At 47.8% G+C, this 25099-nt stretch overlaps 1 protein-coding gene across 1 annotated transcript in view; it reads right to left on the bottom strand.

Moving 5' to 3' along the window:
- Window positions 1-675: 675 nt before the first annotated feature.
- Window positions 676-25099, bottom strand: part of GALNT14 (polypeptide N-acetylgalactosaminyltransferase 14) — a 91559-nt gene continuing 67135 nt past the window's right edge. Inside the window, exons 7-15 of the mRNA XM_066316313.1 lie at window positions 22842-22929; window positions 22126-22210; window positions 20628-20731; window positions 16125-16251; window positions 13466-13558; window positions 12054-12137; window positions 10775-10919; window positions 2495-2614; window positions 676-1922 (exon numbers count right to left, since the gene is read on the bottom strand). Coding sequence (XP_066172410.1) covers window positions 1764-1922; window positions 2495-2614; window positions 10775-10919; window positions 12054-12137; window positions 13466-13558; window positions 16125-16251; window positions 20628-20731; window positions 22126-22210; window positions 22842-22929 — 1005 coding nt within the window. The 3' untranslated portion in view covers window positions 676-1763. The remainder of the gene's footprint in view (window positions 1923-2494; window positions 2615-10774; window positions 10920-12053; window positions 12138-13465; window positions 13559-16124; window positions 16252-20627; window positions 20732-22125; window positions 22211-22841; window positions 22930-25099) is intronic.

Genomic DNA, 25099 nt, shown 5'->3' with positions numbered 1-25099 from the left:
TAATCACTGCAGCACATGAAAAGCATTTTGCACTGCGACCTTTTGCACATAAAGAGCTATACTGGTTCTGCTTCTAAAGCTGGGAAGATTTATACACATGGCTTTCTCCCAGCACTGAGGGAGGAGAAACTGAGGCAGTAAAATCCTGAAAGCCAGCAATTTATTCAAGAAAGGATGCTGAGAGCACTTGAAGGCTTAAAGCTTATGGTATTTCACCTGCAGTTTGCAGCACAGGAAACAAAGGATAGGATTTTCACTAAATCCTAGCATTTTTAGACAGAAACTATGTATTTTTTTTCAAGTCACATTGACAGTCCTGTGAAAGTTCTCTTTGAGAGTTGCTACTAGACGAGAGCTGTGTGTGCAGCTCTTGGTGATGCACAGCCTGTTACCTGAGGCTGTAGTCACAGCTCCCCTGAAAAGCAGGCCAGAAAGGACTTTTTAGTCTATTTCTATTCCTACGACCCCTCCATCCGTCCTACTCTCCTCAGGCAGTCACCTCGCTCCCACACAGTGGCAGCACCTGACATAATCTCTGGTAAAAGACTTATCTCCAAAAGCTGAGGAAATAATTTCTGCCCGGTCTGGCTATGCTAGGGGACTTGGAGAGAGAGGTACATCGTGGCCCAGGCTGCCCGGCAGGTGTGAATGGGCAATCCCAACCCTTTTCTTTACATTGAGGGCTACAAGGGAACTGGGAAGCAGACCTAGGTAATATCTCTTTTCCTTTCTTCGAGCAGTCTTTAATTTTCATTAAAAATTAAACCTTCACCGTTCCATCAGTAGCAGCATTTTCTGGGAGTCCCTTAATCTGTAGTTTGGAAACTGGGAAACAGAAATATGACACGATTACCTTCAATTACCAAAAATATTACTTTTATGGAAGTGAAAATTTGAATTAGTTCAGATCTGAAGCAGAGCAGTGAGAGACACATAGCAAAATTTTAGGGAAGTTTTCAGTGACCCATGGCCTTCAGAGAGGAGAAATAATCACGTTCCTGCCTTTCCTCCCAGCGAGACAGAAATTTATATCCTTTAATCTCTCGCAGTGAATCCTCTGTTTGCTTGGGCTTTGGAGATTCAACAAGCACGGTGTGCAGTTAGCACAGAGCAGGACTCCCCCATCACTCACTGTTCTGATCCTGGCCACAGCCATCAAGGACTGCTCTGCCTCTGTACACACAGCATGGACATGGATCACATACCAATTCAAATGGGCAACACAGCTCCATCCATGCTGCCTGCAGAGGACAGGAACATCCACAGCAAAGTGCAAAAATAATTTAGTGTCTTCCACTTCATCCCCCACAATGTTTCTTAACATCCCTTGGCACGTCCCACCTGGTGCACCCACCTCAACCCTCAAGAGCTACTGAGATGCTTGTTTTGCTCAGCCCAGGTCTCCTTCAGGCATTAAAGGCTCTTCCACCAGCGTTTCCAAGGAGACTATTCAATGCTGTGCATGCTGAAGTCCATACAGCCCGTTGCAGGAGCCCCAGTACCCCTCTAAAACATTTCAAGCTTGTTTTTCTGCAATCCCTCCTCCTTGGCCATCACCAGGCCAATACCAGCTGCAGACCTGGTGGTCAACCTTCGCTGTTCCACCTGCAGTGCCGTGTCCCATTTTTATGTGAATGATTCTCCTCCTGTCCCACAGCACCCAGGAACCCCCAATGGTTTGGATTTGAGCCCCATCTGGTGCATCCCAGCCGCGCGTGGCCACATCCCGGTGCCCGTCCCCGCCGTGCACGTCCTCCAGCAGGTCAAGACATCACCATGTCCCAGCGCTGGCTCAGGGCTGTGCTCTCACAGGGGTTAATGACGAGCTCTTTGATGCTCTCGTTGGTGTCCCCGATGGTCTCAGTGTCCAGGCAGAAGCGAGAAGCTATGTGCTCAATGTGTGACCCGACCTTGCCCCAGCGCTGAGGGGAGACACACGACAGGACAAACAAGTGAACGAGCTTCCTCCTCACAAGGCTTCTGCTGCACTGGTCCAGCACTGAGAGGACAGCTGTAATCAACCCTTGTGGCCTGATGCTGTCAAGTACAGCGTCCCCAAACCCACACTGAGCAGAGCACACGCTGAGCATTTTTCCCATCAGAAGCACACTCATTTAACTCGCCCTGTGCCTGGCTTCAGGAAGATAATATTACTAACAGCTTTTTCCCCAGGTCACTGGTTCAAATGCCAGCTCAGTGATTAACTGCAGGGAAATGTTAGCATCTGCTGCCTGACTGGCAGCCCATGTGAACTAAATTGCCAGTTTGGGTTTGACTTCTGCATTGAAGTATCCAGATCACCACCCTCACTAATAGACATCCTTATCAACACACTCATTTAAGAGGCAAAGGGCTGAACAGGCCAGAGCCTGTACTCCCAAATTGACTGTGCTTCCCAGATGAAGTCAGAGCACAGGCCATTTAATGTGCAGTAATATTGTGATGAGAGAAAGGAAACTTCAAAGAAAATGGGGGATCAGTGAAAAGGGCTCACCTGCTTGTTGTCACCTTCTTTACAAGGTGACAGCAGCACCTGGGAACCAGGGAAGAGGGTGTACACAGACAAACACAGCTGCTGCTGGCGGACGTGGTGGTTGTACGTGTACGTCCATTCCTGCACAGAGGAAAAAGAAAAGAGGTGGTGAGAGAGCAGTGTTGATTCTTGCTATTCTTCTACCTGGAAAATAAACACTTTGGCTTGGATCCTTACAGAATCAAGCACAAACTTCACTGACTTTTAAGAGGCATCAGGAGAAGTCACTGGGATGTTTCAAGCCTCCACAAAATTGCAGTTGTCATTGAGGGACTACAGGTACCAAAGCAAATGTCTACAAAAGCTGCTGGAAGGATATGTTTCAGGAGATAAAAGATTCCATAGCCGGAACTGGGCTGTGGTTGGAGAACAAAAGGATGGGGAAAAAGCAGAAAAGAGGCAAGAATGCTAATAACCACACAATGTGCAATCCTATTTTTTGGGGGAAGAGCAGCAGAGATGCTTTGCAGTTGTCAGTGGGAAACAAAGAGTTGATACATGGCAAATGTCTTCATCTCCTGGGGCTCTGTTCCCAAATATCACAAAAATAAGAGGTAAAGTTCTGCTTTCTATCAAGGCAGTGGGACCAAATTTCAAAGGTTTGCTGTACTGATTTGCTATAACCATTGCTATTCCTGTTCCACCAGGCTGTCTTGGAGGTTTTTTCCTTTTGCTGCTTTTTCATGTTCACCAGCTTTTTATCAGCTTCTCAGCCCCAGAAATAAACTCTCAGGAGCAGACTCTTTGCCCTCTGTGATGCTAACCAAAGAACAGGGGATCTCTGGGATTACCATCTTTTTCACCACTGGATGTTTCTAGGAGAAAAAGAGGAGCAGCTGACAGTTTGACAAGGATTTCCAGATGTGCAGGACAAAGCATCACGGAGGTACAGACACACTGCTTAGCCCAGGAGTGTTTCACAGGAGTTTAGTCCAACATTTATTCCAGCTGAACATTTTCTATCACTTACCTGTGCTCGTATTACCCAGGAGCACCTCCTGAGAGGATTCCAGCCAAGGGATGTCTGTCTCCCTGTTATTCATGTGTGTGCACATCAGACAAGAGCTGGTTTGGCTGATGGGAAACCACAAACCATGCTTTTACATAACCCTGGAGAGAGACTTCTGGAACAGGTGTTTTGCTCGTAACTTCGTGTGAGCAACAACTTTGAAATTAGAAAGAGTGGGGCTGGAAGGGTTTTCTGAGGGCTCCCAGACAGGGTGTAAAGCAGGATCAACTCCTGCTGTGTAAATGGCTCTGAGCAGCAGCAGTGGGAGCAGATGGAAAGCAGGTTTCTGAGCTGTGGGAGGACAGGTGAGCAGGGCTGGAGGACCAACAGCAGGCTGCCTTCACCATCAGAGTGCAATAACCCTGCCAGAGACAGCAAGGCCAGGGAGCAAAAGGGCTTCCACTAGAGACTCCAGGAGCCACAGCAGATGCTTTGACAGGGCACAGGCTATGAGAACTCTGAGCCTGCTGTGAAAGAAAAGGTACAAAGAGGAAGCAGAACAGTTGGGAGCTCAGCTGTGGAGGAGTCAGAGCTCTGTGAGAGGTGATGTGAGCAGCAGTGTTGGCAGTGGAGGGGAAGGCAGTGCTCAAACATATGGCTGTTAGGCTGGGGCTGGAAAAATGGGGCTCCTGGGACACTTCAACCCTTTCTGAGTGCTGGAGGGGAATGTGAAGAATGGCTGCCCCACTCTCAGAGCTGGGATGCCTGCAGCTCCCCTGACTTTGAATGGTGGAGGTTATGGGTTGCATTAGCATGAGTTATTAGAGCAGGGAAACGCTTCCAGTCCTTTGGTATTTGTCACCGTCAGCAGCTGTAACTCCTTTCCTCAACTTCAAAACAGACAGCTACAGGCATTTAACTCCTGGGAATATAAATCCCACTTTCATTCAGGTTCTTAGCCACCTGGAAGGGAAAACACTCTTTTGCACAGCAGACCCAGCTCCACAAGGACTTCACACTGTGATCCTCATACTCTCTGCTTCTTAGCCCACTATTCCCCACCAGCTCATGGAAATCAAACCTGGCTTTCTGAACAGCCTGCCCACAGGCTCCTCAGCAAGAGCTGCCCAGGATCTGAGTACATAACAAGCATTCATTTTCAAAGCCATAATCCACACCCAAAGGGCCTTCTGGCAACTACTTTCCTTTGTCATATGGAGCAGGGTTTACCTGGATCCTACAGTGAACACGTTTCAGACATCCCAACCATGCACGCTGTCAGGTGCTGTGTAAACCACCAGCCTGGGAAATCAGGTGCCAAATCAGTCCAGCATCTGTGAAGAACTAAACCCTATGGGGCTAGCTCTGACATCTGTTCTTGGCACCCACGCTGCTACAAGCTGCTTTCAAAACCTGCTTTACATTTTTAACCAATTGTTTGTCATTTTAGCTCAGGATAGGGCTGAAGCTGCACCCCTGAGGCTCCTCAGCCAGTTAATTAACTCCTCATTAACTCCTGAGCCAGTTAATCCTGTAACTTGTGTATGTGTCGAATCCTCCAAGTAACTCAGGCCACGGGACTTTTTTGTTTGTTTTGACATCTTATCCTTCTGGGTTCACTGAGGTTATCTAATGGAAGACTGCTCCTACCAGAGGTTCTCCATGATTTCTTTTCAGATCAGGTTACATTCAAACCTTCACAATATTCACATCCTCTCAAGGCAGGGCCATTCTCTCATCCAGCAGTGGACCATGGCATAGAAAGGGTGGTGGTAACCATTTTCCCTAAGCTGCTGCTCATCATAAGAAGTGAGGGCTCCAGAGCTGGATGTGTGCATCACTTCCACAGCTGACACTGGATCCTACCCTCCTGCCCTCAGGCTGTCCTTCCACTGTCTTTATCTCAGCTGACAGATTTTCACACAGCTCATCTATCTCGGCAGAATGGCTTTTTTATGGAAGCCAGTCCTGTTGAAAATGTTTTATCCAGCTCTAATCATGTCTTCTTCCCTTTCAGCCCTAGATGAAAGCCAAAGAAAATTATGCAGAAAATGAAGAAATTTAAAGGAGGAGGAGGAGGAGGGAAGTCACTTGAACACCACAGAATCCATGAAGGGCTTTGAGTTAAAATACATGTCCATAACCACACAAATTTTTATCGTATCCCTTCTCTTGCCTTACTTTTATGAGTTGGGATCAATTTTTTTTTCCATGAAGAACTGCTGTATCTCCTAATCCCTGGCACACTGATGTGGCCAGCACAGCCATAACAACAGCAGAGCTTTGCACCACAGAGGTTGTGGTGGATTTGTGTGGCTGTGGGGCAGTCCATGGTGCTCCTAAGGAGCCCTGCAAGCAGCTAGCATGGCTTCAGGGCTGCAGACTCGCCTGAGGAGATGCCATCAGGGTTTAGAGCTGACCCAGAACCAAAGAAAAACAGATATATGAGGTAAAACTGTATCTCGGGTTATGTAACAAAAAAAACATTTATTCTATTCCATCTGTTGAAACTGGTTGGGTAGATGTAACTCCAGGGGAAGTATATCTTCTTACATCTTGTTACTCCAGGGGGAAGTGGGGTGGCTGTTTTCTTATTGTTAAAACCGGGTAGGGCATTGTTCTTTATCTCATTCCACCTTCCAGGGAGATACCTTCTGATAATGGGCCATTAAGGCTCACCAGTGACATGACACATACATCATCTCAGTGTTCCCTATCTCCTCCACGGGGATACCTTCTGGTAATGGGCCATTAAGGCTCACCAATGACATGGCATGTTATATTATCCCACTGTGACATGCTCCACCCAGTGGGGGGAGCAAAACCGTTCCTACCCAGATCAAAACTGAGACGTAGTGATACCAGACACTGGTTTTCCACTGGATTCCCAAAGGAAGACTGGACCCATCTCCCCATTACTGGACCCTTTCTACCAGACCATCTCTACTCCAATAGAACCACATCTGCCACTCCAGGAGGGCTTACTTTGGATGGCTTCCAACACCCTGACCAGCACGGTGTCAGGTTCTATTTCTGACTGTCACGCTTTCTAGGATTTTCTGTTTGTTTTTGTTTGCTTGTTTTTTTGTACATTTTGTACATTGTACATTTGTATTCTTAATATTTCTAGTAAAGAAACAGTTATTCCTATTCCCAAACCTTTGCCTGAAAAGCCTTTAATTGCAAAATTATAATAATTTGAAAAGGGGGGTGGGGGGTGGGGCAGTGTTACATTCTCTGTTCCAAGGGAAACTCCAGCTTTCCCTGGCAGATACCTGCCTTGCCAAACCAAGACAAACTGACACCAAGATTTCCTGCCTTTTCAAAGGTAAAGATGGAAGGGTGGTGGAGCCAGGAGAATGAGGGTGGACTTGGAGAAGACAACTACCAGCTGCACAGCACAACCAGCACCCCCCTTCCTCCAAAGCCTCAGGTAACACTAACCCCTCATCTAAGGCTTGTGACTGCTTCTCAAAGCTTTAGCATCATCTGAGCCGGCACCTGTCACTGTTACTCAGCGCTATTGTGAATTGAGGAAATCATTTTCCAGAGTGACCTTTGGCTTGGCATAGCCTGGCTGACAGATGGAACAAGGAGCCCCCCCAGCCTGGGAAGGAGCAGTCCATGGGAGCCCAGCATTCCGTGACAGCAAGTGCTCTGCTGGCCACCTAGAGGCCAGCCGTGCCCTAAGGCAGGGGTAATAGCTACAGAAATGTGCTTCTGAAGAAGGTGGAGCAATCTAATTATCAAATTATCTTCTTAAAATCCCAGGGAAGGACTTCCCAAGGCACGTAACTGCATGAGTCACCTAAGGATACCAGAGTGCTGCCCTGATCAAAGACCCTGGGATACAACTGGCACTTCCACACAACTCAGGAGAGGGAAAGCAAAGGATATGAGGTTCCCAGGACAGCCCAGGTACAGAGATGACACTGCTGCCCCTCTGCTCTGCTCTCTCAGCCTGGCTCCCACAGCTCCAGCCAGCCTACAGCTGGGGCAGGTCATGCCCATGGAGGAGAAGAACGAAGGCTTTTGAGGAGAGGAAGATCAGAAAAGAATGTTTATGGCTGAGATGTCTCACTAAAGTCACTTAGTTTGGATAGATGCTAAATGCTCTCCAAAAGAAGTGCAGATCTAGTCAGCACACAGAGGACCTCAAGCCAGCTGGGATGAGCATCAAAGCCACACCAGGCAGATCATCACACTGCTTTTCTTTCCCAAGAAGAGTCAAGCTCATGCCACTCAAATGCAGCTGCAAACCCCAGGTATTTTGGGGTGCAGGCCCAGGAAATGGATGCTGCAGTCTTCCCCATTTCCTGGCTTGTCTGAAAGACGCCTAAGCTTTACATTCCTCCTGCAGCAACTGCTTACACGTGTTATATCCAGGTCAAAGCATCTTCAGATTTTTTATCTGAAGTATGTCAGGTTTCCTGAAGCTGCTAATGACTTAAATAAATCCCAGTCAGATGTCTTTTCCAAACTCTCTGAACTAATACCAACTGACACTTGGTTTGAAAAAAAACCCCCCAACTACTCACATCTTCATTAGATAGATAAGGACAAAATTATGATCAATTATTTTCCCTCAGATGCATTTCTCTCGTGAAAAACTAAATCAATCTGTTCATTTAGCAAATGAGATGCAACAAGGCATGGAGTGCCAAGGCTCCAGAGCCTGCTGTGCCCTGGGGATGGGCACTGCACAAACATCTCTGCCTGTCACTAACTCAGGAGCCCCCTGACAGCCACTCTGGGGTCCTCAACCACCTCAAGATCCCTCTAAAAGCCACCTCAGGGGACAGAGCCCACCCTGACTGCTGCCAGGCCTTCTGGGGAGGAAAGGGTCAAGTGGATCCCCAGGATGAGAAGACAGAGCTCTCTTACACAAAGATGAAGGGTCTTCTTGTGCCTCAGTGCCCCTTTCAGTAACTCAGGACCAACACCAGACATCATCAGGGAGGTTTTTTGAGACCTGCTAAGAGTGTAAGTCTGATTTCACCACTGAGTGCTCATCTCAATTTACCCAAATAATGGATGTAGCTAGAGGTCACACAACACCCTCCCCCTACACTACAGGAAGAAAAACCTAAAATAAAGAGCAATTGATTGCCATCTGACAGCTCCTGTGCCTCTCTCCTCAAACCATGACAGCTCAGATCTTCTCACACCCAGTACTAAGATTTCATGCATGTAATGTTGGTAAAGGGCTGGGGCAGCCCAGCAGGGAGACAGCTACAGAAAGGCAATCAAAGCAACCAAATTACTGCTACTATAATAGTGATAATAAAGAATTTGGACAGCCAAGATATTTCCACGGCATTTACTGAATGCCAAGAAAGCACAGCTTTGATTTAGCTAAGCCTATTTTTCACAAAATGAAGCTGAGGGTAAACAAGACGTGACTTTAGTATGTTAAAAGTGAAGATTATTGCTCTATTCTGGTATATCAAATGCAAAACCAAGTAGCATTCAGGACTGCTGCATAATCAATCCTACACAGCCTGCTGACTGTAACACCCATGTCATCCACAAGTTCAGGTGGTCTTGTGGCAACTGAGTCATTAAAATTTAAGCTTCTATTCACAATAAAAGTTTAAATATCCTGCTTTAATCTGAACTATTCTCCATGGGTACAAATAACAAAGAACTATCCTAGAAAGACAGAGAAAGATAAAAAGGAAAGGCTTTTCTCTATTCCTGCTGTGTACTGAGTGCAGCCATTCTGCAATCTCTTTGTAATGCATTTTTCTGTTCCTCTGCAGAGTTAGTCCTGGATGTGCAAGAAATGGAGCTGCCATCCAGTGGGAAGTGTTGACCTATTGCAAACTGCTGCAGAATCAGAACAGGAAGATAAAAAGTTTGTGGTGTGAAAAATTCCAAAAATTTACTGCACAGAAATGTCAAAACAAAATGTGCTTGGTGGGAATGAAACAATCCAACTTGTTGGCATGACATTTCTCGTTTTAAAATACCACATCAAATTGGTATTTCAGAAAGACCAATAGCATTTCATTTTCAAACACTAACCTGCAGCAGCATTTTTCATTCCAATTTTCCCAGATTATTTTTAAAAAACAGCCAATTCATTGGAAGTTGCTGTTGTTGTTAGAACACTTTTTCTTCCTTCTGCAGCTAGCCCTAAAAAACATGATGACCTTCTCTCATCAGCTTGTTTTCTCTGCTGTTTGTGTAAAAAGTCTATGTAGCAGCGGAAGAAAGAAAAACAATTCTGGAACATGGAAACCAGTGAAACCTTAAGAAGTGTTACTGTGTGACACTTCCAATTATATTAACTACATTTTCTGAACTGACTAATATTCAAGTAGTCATTGTTGATTTTGCCATGCTGTGAAACAGATATTAATTTCCTGCCTACAGACAGGCATGCAACTGCCTTTGTAAGAGATGCACATAATGACATGCTTTGTTTGCACACACAAATCAGGGATATTTTAAGCAGTCTCCCCAAGCTGGGCCTTTTATATGCACAGCTACCTGGTTTGAATATATAACCATGAGGGTTAAAGATGTACAGTTGAGTGGAAGCAAGCACACCACACCATTTCCTACTGAACTGTTTCACGGCAACCATGGAGAAGCAAGGGATTGTTACCCTCCCTGTTTTATAGATGGGAACACAGAACTTCAGAACTTACTGACATGCCCAAAATCACAAAGGGACCCTGAAGCAAAGGTGAGTTCTGAAGCTGTGTGTATCCTCAGGGTCTTGCTCCAGAAATTCTGCTGCAAGGCACATGTGCATGCTCTTGGCTCTAGCATCTCCTAGGCTGTGCTTTTGAGAACATCATTCATACAGCTTTTTCTTGTCTCAGTGAGACTGAAAAAACTGAGATCATCTTCATTAAATTCTCGCTTGTTAAATGGGCAACCCAATACTGAGAGAATGCAGACTGTGAAGTTACAAACACCACTGTGACTCAGTCCATTTTGAGAGAAAAAAGGCTGAGAGATGAGAGGAAGTTACAATCCTCTTTGCCTTTGATCTGCGTAGATGAGCAGCTCCTCCTGGGCAGCAGGACGAGCTCAGCATGGGCTCCCACAGAGATGAGTGGGACACACTGTCCTGCGGCTCCTGCAATGGTCCCTGCTGCTGCCCAGGGCCTCCACCAAGGTCAGGTGGAGTTGCCAGGGTTTAAGGACATGCTAAGGAAAGACACTTGCAGAATGTGCAAATCCTCCAACAGAGATTTATCAACCTTAAGAAATCATCTTGAAGCTGCCCCCATGGCTTCTACCCATCCAGCATCATGGGGATACACAACACATCTTACCTGTGCCTTTGGTACTATACCCTTGCTGCTGTTACAAGGATTTAAGCTCAGGATGGGGAGCTCTTGGTCTTCAGACTTGTGTGACTCCAGGCAAGTCTGCCTTTGCCTGATTATCCCAGTCTGATAGAGCGATTCCTCAGGAATCCTGTGGGAACAGGAAGAAAACAAGATGGTACTGCCCTGCGCACAGGGAGGCTCAGTAGAGTAAGGTTGCACCATTTCACCTTGAGAAAATGAGGGGTAGCAAGATCTACCACAATACTGGAGCACTGAGAGCAGCATGTGGACAGGGACGCTGCAGAAGCAGCGCTCTGAGATGGATGGCTGACCTTTTTAAGAGGAAAAAATAAATAACTGCACAAGGCAAACAGGGGAGCCAGGAGTAGGCTGTGAGCAGACTGAAGGTCAGCCTTCAGCTTACAGGACATGGGAACTTTATAACAAATTGTCACAGAGCCCTGGCATTGGCCATGAATGCTGCTGTGCAATCCCACATGGCAAAAAAAAAAAAAAAAAAAAAAAAAAAGAAGCCATAAATCATCATTTTCACATAGTGATTCTGCACTCAGCAGGTCCTTGAAGGTATCTCTAGAAGTTTACTATCCTTTCTGGGGATGGCTCCTGATAGGGACCAGGGGAATGAATGCAATGGTTTCTGGAGTAAATTGGTGACTAAAAGATATCTTAAGCAATGATATTTAGCAAAGCATTGGGCTAGAAGCAAGGCAGAGCTCTTTGAATACAAGTCATAAAATCCTAGAGTGAATGGTTTCACAATAGAGAAGCCCTGAGTGCCACAGAACAGTGTCAAAGGACTAGAAATTAGGTGCTTGTTTAGTAAGAAGTAGTCATTAAGTACCAAAACACCTCAGCAGAGTTTATATGGTGGATTTTTTGCCTTGGGATACTTTTGCAAGGAAAACTCTCATTTCCTTACACAACCTGTTCCATAGCATGGGCAGGATGATACCTAATGAATTCCCAAGAGCAAATGGGAATAACTAGTGCTTTGTCCCTCACCAGTCCTGCAGCAGAACCTAGAGGAAGCAGAAATCACAGAATATCCTAAGTTGGAAAGGACCCCCAAGGATCTCCAAAGCCCTGCAGTATGTCACACTGCGAGCAAGCTGTGTTTAAAGCCAGCACAAAATTCACTCCGCCCTTCTGTGAAGCCCAAGGGAGGAGGTGCCTATGTTTCTGGAGCAGAAGAAAGCTCTGTAGGGCAGGAGGGAGGGATGGAGCACCCTGCTGGACACAGGTGGAGAGCGCACATCCGTACCGAAGTTCGGGATAAACATTTTCCAGGTACCACTTGAAGCTGTGGCATTTCAACTTCTTCCGCAGCTCCACTCTGCTCTGGACACTGTGGGAAGAAATATCACAGAGGTTTGTCAATGGAAATGATGAAGGTGAGACCCAAACACACCAAAAAGGGAGGCTGAAAGAAACCCATCAGAAATCCAGAGACAGCAAACACCAGAGCATCAGCAGCTCTGGTTTCTCTCTGCATGAGCTTGAGCAGTTGTTTTGATCTCTTTCTCTTTGGAGGTCTCACTTGGTAAAATGGCATGATGACATATTGTCATTTTAACAAGGAGTCTGGAGCTGAAATGGTTCATGGAAGAGCACAGTCATTTAAAAATTATTAGTAAAAAATGTATGCTGTCTACTATCCAATAACCCTTACCTGAATATATTAACATATTAGGAAATTAAAGCATGCTACGTGCTGTTCTAAGTTACTCTTGGTTTACAGAACTACAGGAGGCATTGATTTGAAAGAGCACCTAAATACACTGGTAAGCCAGCAGAAGTTAATCACACAGTGAAATACTTTTTTATTAATCAGGACAAGATTTCTGCTGAGGGATTGTGCTGTACAGTGACATTTTCAAAACTCCAGCTCCTCCCTGGGTCAGCCTCCACCTGTGGAGCTGTTATGAGCTGGCTTTTACGGAATAGTTAGAAGTCTCCAGTACTTCCTTTCCACACAGGTCACCTTCTCTACATCCTACTACACTAAGCAGAGGACAGAGCTGCTACTTCATTCTGTGCTGATGGATGGGAGGAGCATATTAATTCAATGGAAACAAGGGAGTTATCAGGACTTCAACTTATTTATCCTGGAGATTGAAGAGTGATCACAAGGAATTCATGTTTGGACTCAGAACCCCCTGGAGTCTGAAGGAAACTTTTTAAGGCAAAGAGGAGCATATGAAAACGAGAAATACAACACAAATATTTACAGTCCTCCTGAAAGGGAGGCATTTCTGACTCCTCACAGAATGAATGGCAAACTCCCTGCATACAAACGCTGCTTTCCAGTAAGGCATCAGCAGGACAAAAATCTGATGCTTTTCCTGCCTGTCAGCTGCCACCAACACCTCTGGATTCTCCCTGCCAAACTTCACTCTGGGATCAGAAGTAGTTCTATTTAATGCCAAGGACAGGACAGAGGCAGAGGGGGTTTTCCCCCACCTGGGTTTGGTTCACTCCCTTTAATAAACCAGCACAGCATTTAAACTGGCTGTTTATCCACCCCATTGCTGTAGCACGTGCCTATCATCAGTATTTTATTGTCACTACAGAAGCAATGCAGGTGGGTTTGCAGAGCAGGGGAGGTCTCTGTGAGCACGCACTGCAGCAGGCAGGGCACAGGCAGGGCACAAGCAGCAGAGGAAGAATCCTTACTTCCCAAAAGGCCTCCCCTGGGCGGCGGGCCGGGCGGCGTAGTAGTACTGCTTGAACTCGTCCATCCACACCTCCGCCGTGCGCTTGGTGTTCCTGAGGGGGGACATGGGACACACTGAAACCAAGGGATCTGCAAGGGGACGTCTTCCAAAATGCACCAACTGATCCATCCTGCCCTCCTCCCACCCTCGGCTTGGTCTGCACCCAAGCCCCGTCTGAGCCAGCCCATCCCTCACTACTAGAGAAGGTACTCCTTCCTTCCTGTTACTCCAGGGACCAAACACATCAGGCCAAATAAATAAAGCCTGGATGAAGAAGTCACCATTTCAAACTCAGCTGGATGCTTTTCACTCACCAGACCCAAAACTGAAGGTTGTCTTAAGCATCATCTCCAAGGCAGGAGTGCCCGGGGTTTTATTTAGTGGCCGGGATGGAGCTTTGAAAAGTTTGCCAGGTATTTGCAAATATTTCCTTTGTTTCAATCCCGAATGGACTGCCCTGCTTTGCACTCCTGGATTTCACTGAGGCAAACCTCAGCATTCAAAACTTAAAGAGAAACCACCCCACCACAGTGCTGCAGCACGAATGCCAATCTCCCACAGCAGCCAGGTGTCTGCAGAACCTCTCTGAACCTCACCAAATCTTCTGTTGATTTCAGATGGCTCTAACTCCTCTTGAAAATGCATTTCTTGCTCCATGCCTATCTGCCTATCCCTGCCCACATCAGGGGAGTCCTGCAAACTCCTCTCCAAGCAGGCCAGTGCCTCCAAGCTATTGCTGCCACACCACTTAACTGTAGGTGCTGTGGGCAGGCTCTGGATCCAGCCAAGTCCCAGGTGCCCAGAAAAGGATTACATGAAGCCAGCACTACACTGGAGCCTGAGCTGTCTCTCACACTGAAGTAGGGGCTCTGTGGAAAAATAATCAGTATCTGGCAGAAAGGTGGAGATATTTTTTGCTAACACCTCTATTTAAACTGAAGTGCTACAGAGCATCGGGTTGCCAGGAGCTGCCTTTCCTCTCAGTCTATACACTATAACATTAAGGCTGATAGATACCCTAAGGTTAATAACATCCCAGCTCCTGATGCCTACCGGTACATTTCTCCAGACTGATTTGCAGTTCCTTGCTGATTCACGGGCTTCCTCCTCTCTCTCTCTAAGGCAATAGTCTAAGTGCTCTTGCTCAAGAGATGACTAAATCAGTGTCTACATCTGTACCTAGCCCTCCCCAGGAAGCTTTGTTTGGCTTCCTGATCTCATTTGAGTTTAAAAGAAGCACGGGGATAAATGCCAAGCTCACACCCAGGCATGACACAGACACCCCCGAAGTCCCCAGAGGGCTGTGCCTGATGGGGAGTCAGACGAGCTGCACCCATTCCAGCTCCCCTTGCTCCTCCTGCAGGTGATGTAATGCAGGCACCACCTTTTCACTCACGTTTGCAGAGAATCACTCTCTGAGAGTGGAGATTCTGCCACATCCAGGCCCCTCTGAAGCAGTCTTGCTTCACCACTGAAAGCAAGAGCCCTCCTCGTGGTTCTCAAATTTGTGCTCTGCTCCTGGATGCCAGCAGTACCCTGTGCCTGTCACCGCCATCCCCTTCCTGCTCCACACACTGTGTGGCTGGAAGTCACACATTAGGTGTTAGTGAGAGGTCTAATTTGCACTCCCCCTTGACTCAAGCAAAGGCTGAGGAAGCTGCAGAGAGCCTGGGTCAGCAGTAACCCTGTGACAGACACCTGGGTCTTCACAAATGCTGCTGGTCCCTTTCTAACAGTGGGAAGCCCACACTAAAAGGAAAGCCTGGCATGCAAGCACTCATAGCTGCAGGTTAGCTCAGAAACAACCCTGCATTTACTGTAAGTTCCCCCAGTGCTTTTCTCTGTCATTCACTTAAGCAATAACGTTCAGGCTCACACTCTAAAAATGGAGGAAATCCTTCCTGACCTCACTAGCTGCTCTGATCATCTTTCCCATAGCCTATTCCCACTTCTGGATTTCCTCCTTCTTTGCCTGATGTTTCTAGGATCTTAGCACACTTCAGGCAGCCCTTTCAGTCCCTGATTCAGTCTGGGCTCCTGGGTGTGAGGAAGGGTGCCTTTCAGCTGGGATGCCCTGGCAGTCCTTTGGTGCCCATGCCAGCCAGTGCAGCCCAGTGCTGCCTCTGCTCAGGAGAGGCACCAGCCTGGAGACAGAGCCACCCACTCCAGCAAGCTGTTTGGCCCCCATCCCGGAGAGACACTGGGAACCAAATTTTCTGGTTCAGCTCAGCCACACTGAGCCCTCAGCTAAGGTCACTGGCCACTGACAGACATTGCTGGCAGCCTGATTTTAGGTCATTATAAATGTGTTCTGATGACCCCAAGGCCTAAACCACTTGATGTCCCAGCAGCCAGCACTCAAGAAATGTGCTGGGCCATCCCTCCATTTCTGTGCTGATGAAAGCTACCATATCAATGTCCTATTTCTGTCATATTCTCGACACTGGAAAAATCCTATGGGACAGTTGTATTGACTTACATTTTCTTCAGCTCAAGAAATTCTTGCCCAAGGATATTTCAAAGTTTTCCAAACAAACTCCCCTGCCTGTCTTTTCTGCTCCCCCAGTCCCTACAAGGCTGTTTCACAACAAAAACCAAAGCAAGTACAAATCACTTACTTAATATATGTATTGGCATTTCCCTCTGGAAAGACATACGGATGTTTCTTCCGAAAGACGTGCCCAACACGGCTACAGGGGATGATTTCCAGGCTCCCCCCACACATCCACACACGGAAAGAGATTTCTGTAAAAGAAGCAGCTTCAGCACTTTGTCTTTCTGTCCTGGAGCAGTCTGAATCCTGGTGTTAGCTCTTACTTCATCCTCTGCAACATTTAACTAGGGTAAATCAATTACCAGACGGGCTTTCCTAGGCACAACGGCCTTAAAAGCACATTTCAAAGCTTCTTTGCAAGCTGTTTGAAGTCAGTGCACTTGAAACCTGCCTCTAGCACAGCAGGTGCTATCACAATGGTGAGCGTGAGACCGTAAGCAGGTCCCTTTTCATACGCTGCAGAATCTTTTTGCCAGTTTTGTGCCTCCCTTATTACTTCTGCCCTGCCTGTTTCAGAATCACTTCCCTCCAAAGGGCTGTCTAGTTCACCAGGAGAGGCTGTGAATTCTCTCCATTAATGACTACAACTGTCATTATCTTCATGAATCCACCAATGACTCTGCAAAATGAGCTGTGCATCCATCTGCCTGTCCCAAAATGGACAGGAGCTTACCCTGCCCAGGTATTCTGGGCCTTCGGTGCCAGTGCTGCAATCAAGTAAGGCACACACCTTCATACAAGCAAAGGTCAGTGGTGGGAGGGATTATTCCAAAAATCGGGGTAAGTTGCCAGTATGAGAAATGTCTCCCAGACACTCCAAGCCACTCTATGGGTGGCCCACAGGGCCCTTCACAAGGAAAATGAGCCTGTGGCACAACTGACAGAAGTTATAAAGCGCTTGGCAGGGAGCTGGATGAGGTAGGAAGGGTAAGCAGAATGGCTGATCTAATGGGTCCATCTGGTCCTGATGCTTATGAAGCTATGAATCTGTAGCTCTATTGTCAGACAGTCATGCTCAGACAGAACCGGCGTGGAAAAGAAATGAAACTAAAATGAAAAGGCTTCTGCAGTTCTTTGAATCCTATTTTATCATCTGTTGACAGTGCAGAGCTGTATGTAGCATGCATCTACTTCAAAACTAGTAATTCCTTTTCACACATACCCCCCATTTAACTGCAGAATTAAGACAGGAGAACATCCATTGTCTCTGCCAGTATGTGCTCCCAGCAGTCCCCTCATATATGCCAGCACAAGGATGACTTGTCCCCAGGTCGGATGCTGGCAAGACAAGCACCTGTGGCAGGAATTGGGCAGTGTGGACAGCACTCCTCCTCCTTCAAGGGCAGGCAATGCTGGCTTACAGAGCTTCCAGCCCTTCAAAAATAGCTCACAGCTTCAGGGAGCAAAGGCCCATTGGAGCCTGGAACTCTAAAGCCCTCTGAGCACACACGGCTCAGCCCTGAGTGGCTGCAGAGGTGGGAGCCAGGCTCATGTTGCTCCCATCCTGCTCCCAGCATCCGCCTGCTCCTGAGCTGATGGGAATGCGAGGCTGACACAGCTGCAAAGCCTTCTTGCCTTGATGCCTGGGTCCAAAATCCAAGACTTTGATCCCATCCCCAACAGCTGGCCCTGGCAGCAGGGACAAGCAATGGCAGGAGTGGGAAAGCACAGCAGGGAGCAGTATTCCTTTCCAGAAATTCCCTCCCCTTCCCCTCACTGCCGTGTTTACATGCAAGAGCTGCCAACAGCAGCTGGAGCCTCACCACTTTCCCCAGTGCTGGGTATTAAGAGACCAATGAAACGTGCCCTTGTGCCATGTCCTGGTGCTATATTGGGAGCAGCCTTAATCACAGCTGCAGGGAAATGAGATTATGGTAGGATGAGGCCACTCTAAGCTGCTGCTCTCGGCTCCCCTTGCACGTGGCTGCTGCTGTCACTTGTCTGTGTGTCACAGCACTGGCCACTGCTGGCACTGCTGTGTCAGTCACAAGGGCACCCGATTCAAGGGGACAACCAGCTGAGCAGCTGTGGAGCACAGCATGGCCACTGCAAGTTGCCTTCCCCTCCTCTAGTCCTTCTGCTTGGCCTGGGAGAAGAGCAGCTCCCTGAGGTGCTAAAAGGGAAACAATCACACCGTTCAGTCCTTGCCTGATCTGTTTAAAGCCAAATGAAGAAGTCAATTCTGTGTATTGTGAACTGGAATGAGGACACAGTACACAGGAGATGCTGAGGAGTCCGAGCTCTCTGCTTCAGGCTAGTTGCACCCTGCAGAGCCTGCTCCAGGCACAGCAGAAACAATAAAAACACAAGTTTCCACAGGGAGGGATCACACATGGAGCCATCCATGGCAGGTAACACACAAGATCTCTGGACAAGCAGCCAAGAGCTAAGTGCCCCAAGGGAAGGTAAACTGAAGCACCATCTAAGGCACAGTACAGGGTGAGCTCAGAGGGGCCAGGGGAGCAGGAACCAACAGTGTGCTTCCCTTGACCATCAAGAGACATTGCCAGAGCATGTGTCCCCTCCAAGTGACCCCCATGAGGGGTGTGAGCAGTTCACATTGGGGTGCTTGGACTTCATTCAGCAAAATACCTCTAGCACTTCTTGCTGGCCTGCAAGTCCTTCCTGCCATTACTCATCTACAGGGAATTCAGTAAATTTGAGACACAGAACACCTACAGTGTCCTTGTGCCACTTTTGTTCTGCCTGAAGCCTCCAGCCCCCTCCAGCTGCCCCACCAACAACATCCAAGGCAGCAGCACTGCCCCTCAGGACCAGAGTCCTGCATTTCCCCAGGATGAAGCTACCAGGAAGAGCATGGTTCACTACAAGTGCTCCAAACAAGCAGATCAGCTCCTGCTGTCCATTCCCTGCCCAGAGGCCAGCAAGGTGCAAAGGAGAGATGGGACACACTGCTCTCAACTGCTGCACCTGCAGGAGATGGAGTTATGAGCCAGGCATGCCTCTGCCTCCTGGGCAATGGGCAAGATGGATCTGCCCTGCTGCTATGCTGACCTGCACTTTGTTGTTGCAATGTTAACCTTGATTTTGCTTTCCTTTGTCACACGAGGCCCTGGTACACCCTGCAGCATTGCCAGTGCATGTTTGGTCAGGACCAGCCTTCTGGGACATAGCATTTTCAGTAAGGGAAACCTCTCCTCTGCAGGATGGGCCATAACCAGGCATAAGGAGCACAATGCCTGCTGTCACAGGACATGGGACAAGCTGCCAGGCTGGAGCTTCCCCCAAGAGCAGGCTGTCCTGTCACTGCACATCTCCCAGGAGCAGCTCCTGCTGGCTGCTGTCAGCAACAAATGACGAGCACAGACAGACAGCAGGTCAGGCACAGCATGGCAGTTCCTCTCCTGCTCTTCTCCTGTCTAGATCCCTTCTTGAATGCTTTGTTTGGGCTATTGATCCAGCAGAGGACATGGGAGGGCTGCCACTCCCCCCCAGGTTTCCTCACAGCCACTCCACTCAGATACCTCGGGTCAGTCCAGAGGCAAGATACCCGCCCACAGAGAGAAAGCATGAAAGAGTGAGACTCCTACTGCATAATAAGATATAAATAAATAAAATATATCTAGAGGGACAAGGCATGTGAAGGAAACACCAGTGCCAGGCAGCGGACGGATTACTGCAAGGCAGCAGCATCTGCTCCCTTGGATGACTGACAGCATCGCTGTGTGTGTTAAGACACAAGAGCCTCCCTTCCTGGCTAGCCCCACTCCCCAGAGGTGCAAGCTATTACAGCCAGGGTCTGATCTGTCTGCCTGACATCGAGCGCCTCCCCCTTCTGTGGGTACAGTCTATTGCTCAGATCCACAGCACCACTGCAGCTTCAAAGAGAGAACAGCCCAGCCCCATCCAGCTCTGCTCGACAAGGGGACAAGGGACAGGCTGTTACCTCTTTCATGTGCCCTCTCAAATGTGCTTGCAGGAGATTTATGTCCATCTTGTCCCATGATAAGGGCCAGAGGGGACAGAATTTAGGTCAGCTCAACCCTTTTTTTGGTGCAGAAGTGATATTTCACAGAGAGCCAGGCAGCACTCAGCCACCCAGGGATACAGGAATGGATAAGCAGCCCTGGTACTTTGCCACCTGTTTGCTGCAAGCTGATGGAGCTACAGTTTCAGGTACTCTGCAAACTCAAGGAGGGACTGATACCTCAGTTCATAGCTTGGGAGCACTGCCATTAATGGAATAATACATATTCTTTGCTTTATTAAGGAGAAAATGAGATCAGAAAGGAATAGGAGGGAGCATGTAGCGTTCTCTCATCAGTTGGTAACACCAAAGCTGAAAACTGTGTGGCTGAAGGTGTTTACCTACAAAAAATCAAAGCAGCAAGGAAGGCAGGCAGTCCCAAACACCAACAATTGCTCACTTCCCATCACTGGTGGTTGCTGGATCTCTCCCTCTCCTAAGACCACAACCTATGAATATAAATGAGGGAAACCACCCAGAACATTCAAAGGGAAGTGTGAAATGACCTTGCATCCATCTGCCATGACTCAGAAAGGGAAGCCAATACAGCAAGGCACAGGAGGATGAAGAACAACTCACCAAAGTTCTCCCCACCCCAGATGTCCATGGCACTGTCGTACTTCCCCAGGTGGTTGAACCAGGCCTTGTCGATCACAAACAGCCCCCCAGCAATGATGGGTGTCCTGAAGAATGGACAAGGAAAAGAGGACACACTCTCAACAAACACTGCTGCAGCACCTGGATGCACAGAAGCAGCCCTTCCCTTTGCCTCCTCTTCCATGACCAGGACATTACCTATGTATCACCTTCTCACCAAGAAAAGGACCAAACACCTCAAAATGCATCTGAGCCCCGTCTTTCAGCCACCTTGGTGTTTTGCTGTCAATCATAAATTGCCTGGCACTTAATGACTGGCTAATGCACCCGTCAGCACAACTCCTACAAGCCCAAAGTTCACAGCCCTGATTGTAGGCTTCAGCATCAAAAATGCACTTAGCACTTGGGGGTTATTCACTCAGACAGGCTTTTTGCCTGGAGCCAGCCTATTAAGAGCACCATTCCACCGGGGAGAGGAAGGCAGAGCCAATTCAGAAGGGCTTTTTAAAAGCCATCACTAGCTGTGTGATCTTTATTTCAAACCAGGGTTATTTTTCTTTCTTGGATTAGCTAAGAAAACTGCACAGAGAAGGCCTGTGGGGGAGGGGAGGGCAGACCCAGAAGATAGCTTGAGGAGATTTGCTGTTTGCTGGCACAAGTCCCATCTCCATTCAGTTGAGTGTTGATGCCTCAGCATAGGCTTGGGAGGAGCCGGGGTGACTGCTGTGCCCAGGCTAATCTCCACAGTGCCCTATCCTGCAGAGTGATCAGGAATGCACAGCCAGCCTTTGGGAAGCCAGGGAGAGCTGCTGTTAACAGCAGCATCCTAAGCAGAAGCAGTGCTTTTCTCCCCTGGGAGCCTTCTGAGGCCCTGAGCTTCCCCAACACTTGGTGTCCTCCATGCCTCACACCTGGCTGGGGCTGCAGACACCAGCACCAGGCTTCCTGGAAATCCTGCCAGCAGAGATTTCCAGCAGAATGAAGGAACCTTCCATCCCATGCCTGGAGGACAGATGGCACCTCCTCTCCTGTTCAGCTTTGCTCCCTCTCCTGCACATCCCCATTTCTGAGGAGTCTTCAGTGAGGTCCAGAAGAGCAGTGCTGATGTGGGAAGGCTGGACTAGACACCAAGTTCATGATGTGGGCTGAGGACACTGCCTTGTTTTCAAGTGGTAGCTGAACTGAGAGAAGCAGCTGTCTAACAGCATTGGGCTTTTTCCTTAACCATAATCCTTAGCTCTACCAAAACCCCAGTAACCATAAATACACTCCTTCCATCTTTGTGGCATTCTCAGGCTTCAGTGTTGGAAGGTGAAGCTGTACTGCAAAACCCAGGCTAGCCAGGAGCTCACTAGAGGTACTAGAAGTTCAGAGCTGTCCTGGAAGAGGTTGCACACTGCTATGGTGCTATGGTGACACACGTGAGAAGCCTGTCCTGCCCCATGGTTACTCGGATGCTTCCTGCCCCCTCCTGACTTACTTAATGGGCTCGGTGGGATCAAGTCGTTTGGCTTTCTGCTCCGGGGAAAGCTGCTCCCATTTGAAATGCAGACTCCAGTCAAAACCTAAAACCAGAGTAGAGAAGTGCCATGGGGAGTTAGAAACTGATATGGATTAGGAGGCAATGCAGGCTGCAGAAGCTGTTGGACGGAACATTTTCCACACTTTCAAATGACTTAAGCCACAGAGATGCAGCTCTTAGAGAAAAGTCCAATGCCTACCATATTTTACTACTACATATGAACAAGAGACAACACATTGCATTACAATTTCAAAGTCAAGTGCTCCAAAGGCAAGGAAAGTCAGAATTAAAGCTGCTGCTGAAACCTAGTCCCCCTGTGCACACAGAGGCACGCTCTGATGGATACTGTGTGCTACAAATAGCACAGGCATACTAATAAGCACTACACTTGCATCCTCCAGTTGTTGCCTAGACATCTCCCATCTCCTCCTGTCGCTTCCAGGGCTGCCCAGGGTGCCTTTGACGTGACCCTTCTTTCCTGCTTGACCGCCTCATCCACTGCAGCAAGCACATTCCTCACACCTGCCTGTGTATGGAGCAGCCAGCGGGAGCAGGGAGCAATGTAAATGTGCTTTTCTGTGAGGCAGCAGGAGACAGAGGCGTGGTGCAAAGGCCGGTGCACATTCCCACTGCGGAATGGATGGCCACAGGACGTGCACAAAGCTTGGACTTACCTCCTCTGAGGTCTGAGGAAGCTGCCACGTAGGCGAAAGTGTCCAGGTTGATGATGTCAATGACGGGACTGACCACTCGGGTGGGATCCTGCAGATGCAAAAACACCCATGACTTCAGATGACACCATTCAAACTGGGCAAGGGACTCCGAATTCCTGGAGACACCAAGTGGCTGGAAGCATTGGTGTCAGTCGGTTTTGCCAGGGACAGGTGCCCCTCACTGCCTTCTCCTCCTCAGACTGTGCCTGTTCTTGGCACCCAGCTGGGCTGGATGCAAAGCTCCTTCTGCCTTTTGCAAATTCACCAAAACATTCTCCTTTCACCTCCCTTAAATACTTTTAACTGGATTTCGGAAGTCAAGTGACAAACAGGCAATTGAAATGACAGAGGAAAAAACACAGCCAAATAGCTTAAATATGGGTATTTTTTAAAATGCAGCGACTATGGCAGTAGTACAGTTAATTTTGCCAAAGGTGTGAAAGGGTTAAAAAAGAAAGACCTGATTTATTCAAAATAGTTGGTGGTGATTTAATTAACATCTTGTTATGGGCAAAGAGATTATACAAACAGTTATGAACAAAAATATCTACAGGAGGAAGAGACTCTGACAGCTTTGACTGGTCTCTTATCTCTCTTTTTCTTTTCAAAAATCCCAAACTCCAATTATAGCTCAAACTTCAAGGTTTTACCCTCACCAGATCAAATTGTTTTTCACAGCTATACAAAGGAAAGCATTTGGGCTTGCTCTCTCACTGGGGAAAGACTTTGTTTTAAAAATTAGTCCTGACAAAGAAGTATTCAAATGCAGCTGTAGGAAGAAGCAACCAAAGGCCATGAGCTAGGAGCTGGACCAGAGCTGATTTTCCAATTGAGCATGACAAATACTTTGTATTTCCATAACAGGGTCAAGCCAGGGGTCTCACCTTCACTTTCTGTGAGTCAAACATCTCGCTGAAAGGGCAGGATCTGCTGCACCTCTGTACTGCACGGGGAACCACAGCCACATCCAAGCAAGGTGAGCCTTTCAAACCCACCAAATCCATCGTGGCTGCTGCACAGTGCCCCAGTCAAGCTGCCACAGCTCAGTACAGCCAAGCATCCTTTAATTGCCTGAGGCTAGGGGGAAGGTTTTAAGCAAAGCATCTGCTTTGTGTGCTGAGCATTGCACAGAAAGGATTGCATCCACTCATTTAAAACCTGCCCCTCAAGCATCTAACTGGTGAGCACTTCTAGCCAGCTGACCCTCCCCTCCAATTTCAATTCCACAGCTACTCACTGCATGGCACAGCTTCTCTTAAGAAAATCCCTTCACATCTGGGCTGAGTACACTACTGCAAAAAGCTAACCTTGAGCAGTGCTGTCTTCTCCCTGCCTCACTTTCCCTGCCATGTCCTGGGAACATTTATATTTACTCAGCTTTCAGGAAGGTCTCTCTGACCCTCAAAAGAAAAGCACGACATGCTCAAGAGCACAGCGCTGTTGCTATGATTTATTTTGGGCTGAGCACCAGATCTTATTATAGGCAGCTTCATCCTTCTGGGTTTTTTTGATACCCACTCATACCAGGACATACTAATATTAAAAACACCCAAACCTTCAATTCTCTCTACAAACCTGAGAATTCATTTCTGCAATGCACTTCTCAAACACATCAATGTAAGGCTCTAATCCAAGAGGAAAAAACTCTGAAAATTACAAATAACAGATATATTTCAGCCTTACAGAAGAACCTCGGCTGCAGCATGGCTGAGCCTTTATATCCTGACCTTGTAATGGTCAACAAAAAGGGCCCCAGTTGCTTCTCTGGCCCCACGGCAGGAACAGGCAAGGAATAGGCTGGCTGCCCCTCATGTGTCTCCTTTTTCCCAGGACAACACCAGACTGGGGGGTATTTGAGCAGGGAGTAGGGGGTCACCATTCACTGGTTCATCCCAGTGCTGTTTGCAAATCCAGTTTTGGGGCAAGCTTGTTGAGTCATACTGTAAAAATACCTCAGGATGGATAATTACATTTTTAGAAAAGTTACTCAGTTGAAATGCATCATTAATGGCTTTAGAGATATTTGTTCCAGAAGTAAAAATAAGTGCCCAGGCCCAGACTCTCAACCACGTGTTTGCAAACACGCTGGTGCAAGACACTGACCATCACTGCTGCTCCCTGAGACAGGCACCCTCCCAGGCACAGCGCTGAGATCACCCACACCTCTCCCTTTCCCCTACACTCCATCACTTGCTCTTCCTGTTTGTTTCCAAATCCAT

Source organism: Sylvia atricapilla, chromosome 3 (assembly GCF_009819655.1).
Source record: "Sylvia atricapilla isolate bSylAtr1 chromosome 3, bSylAtr1.pri, whole genome shotgun sequence".
NCBI lineage: Eukaryota > Metazoa > Chordata > Aves > Passeriformes > Sylviidae > Sylvia > Sylvia atricapilla.
Note: the sequence above shows the minus strand (reverse complement) of the source record. Positions and strands in the feature narration are given on the sequence as shown.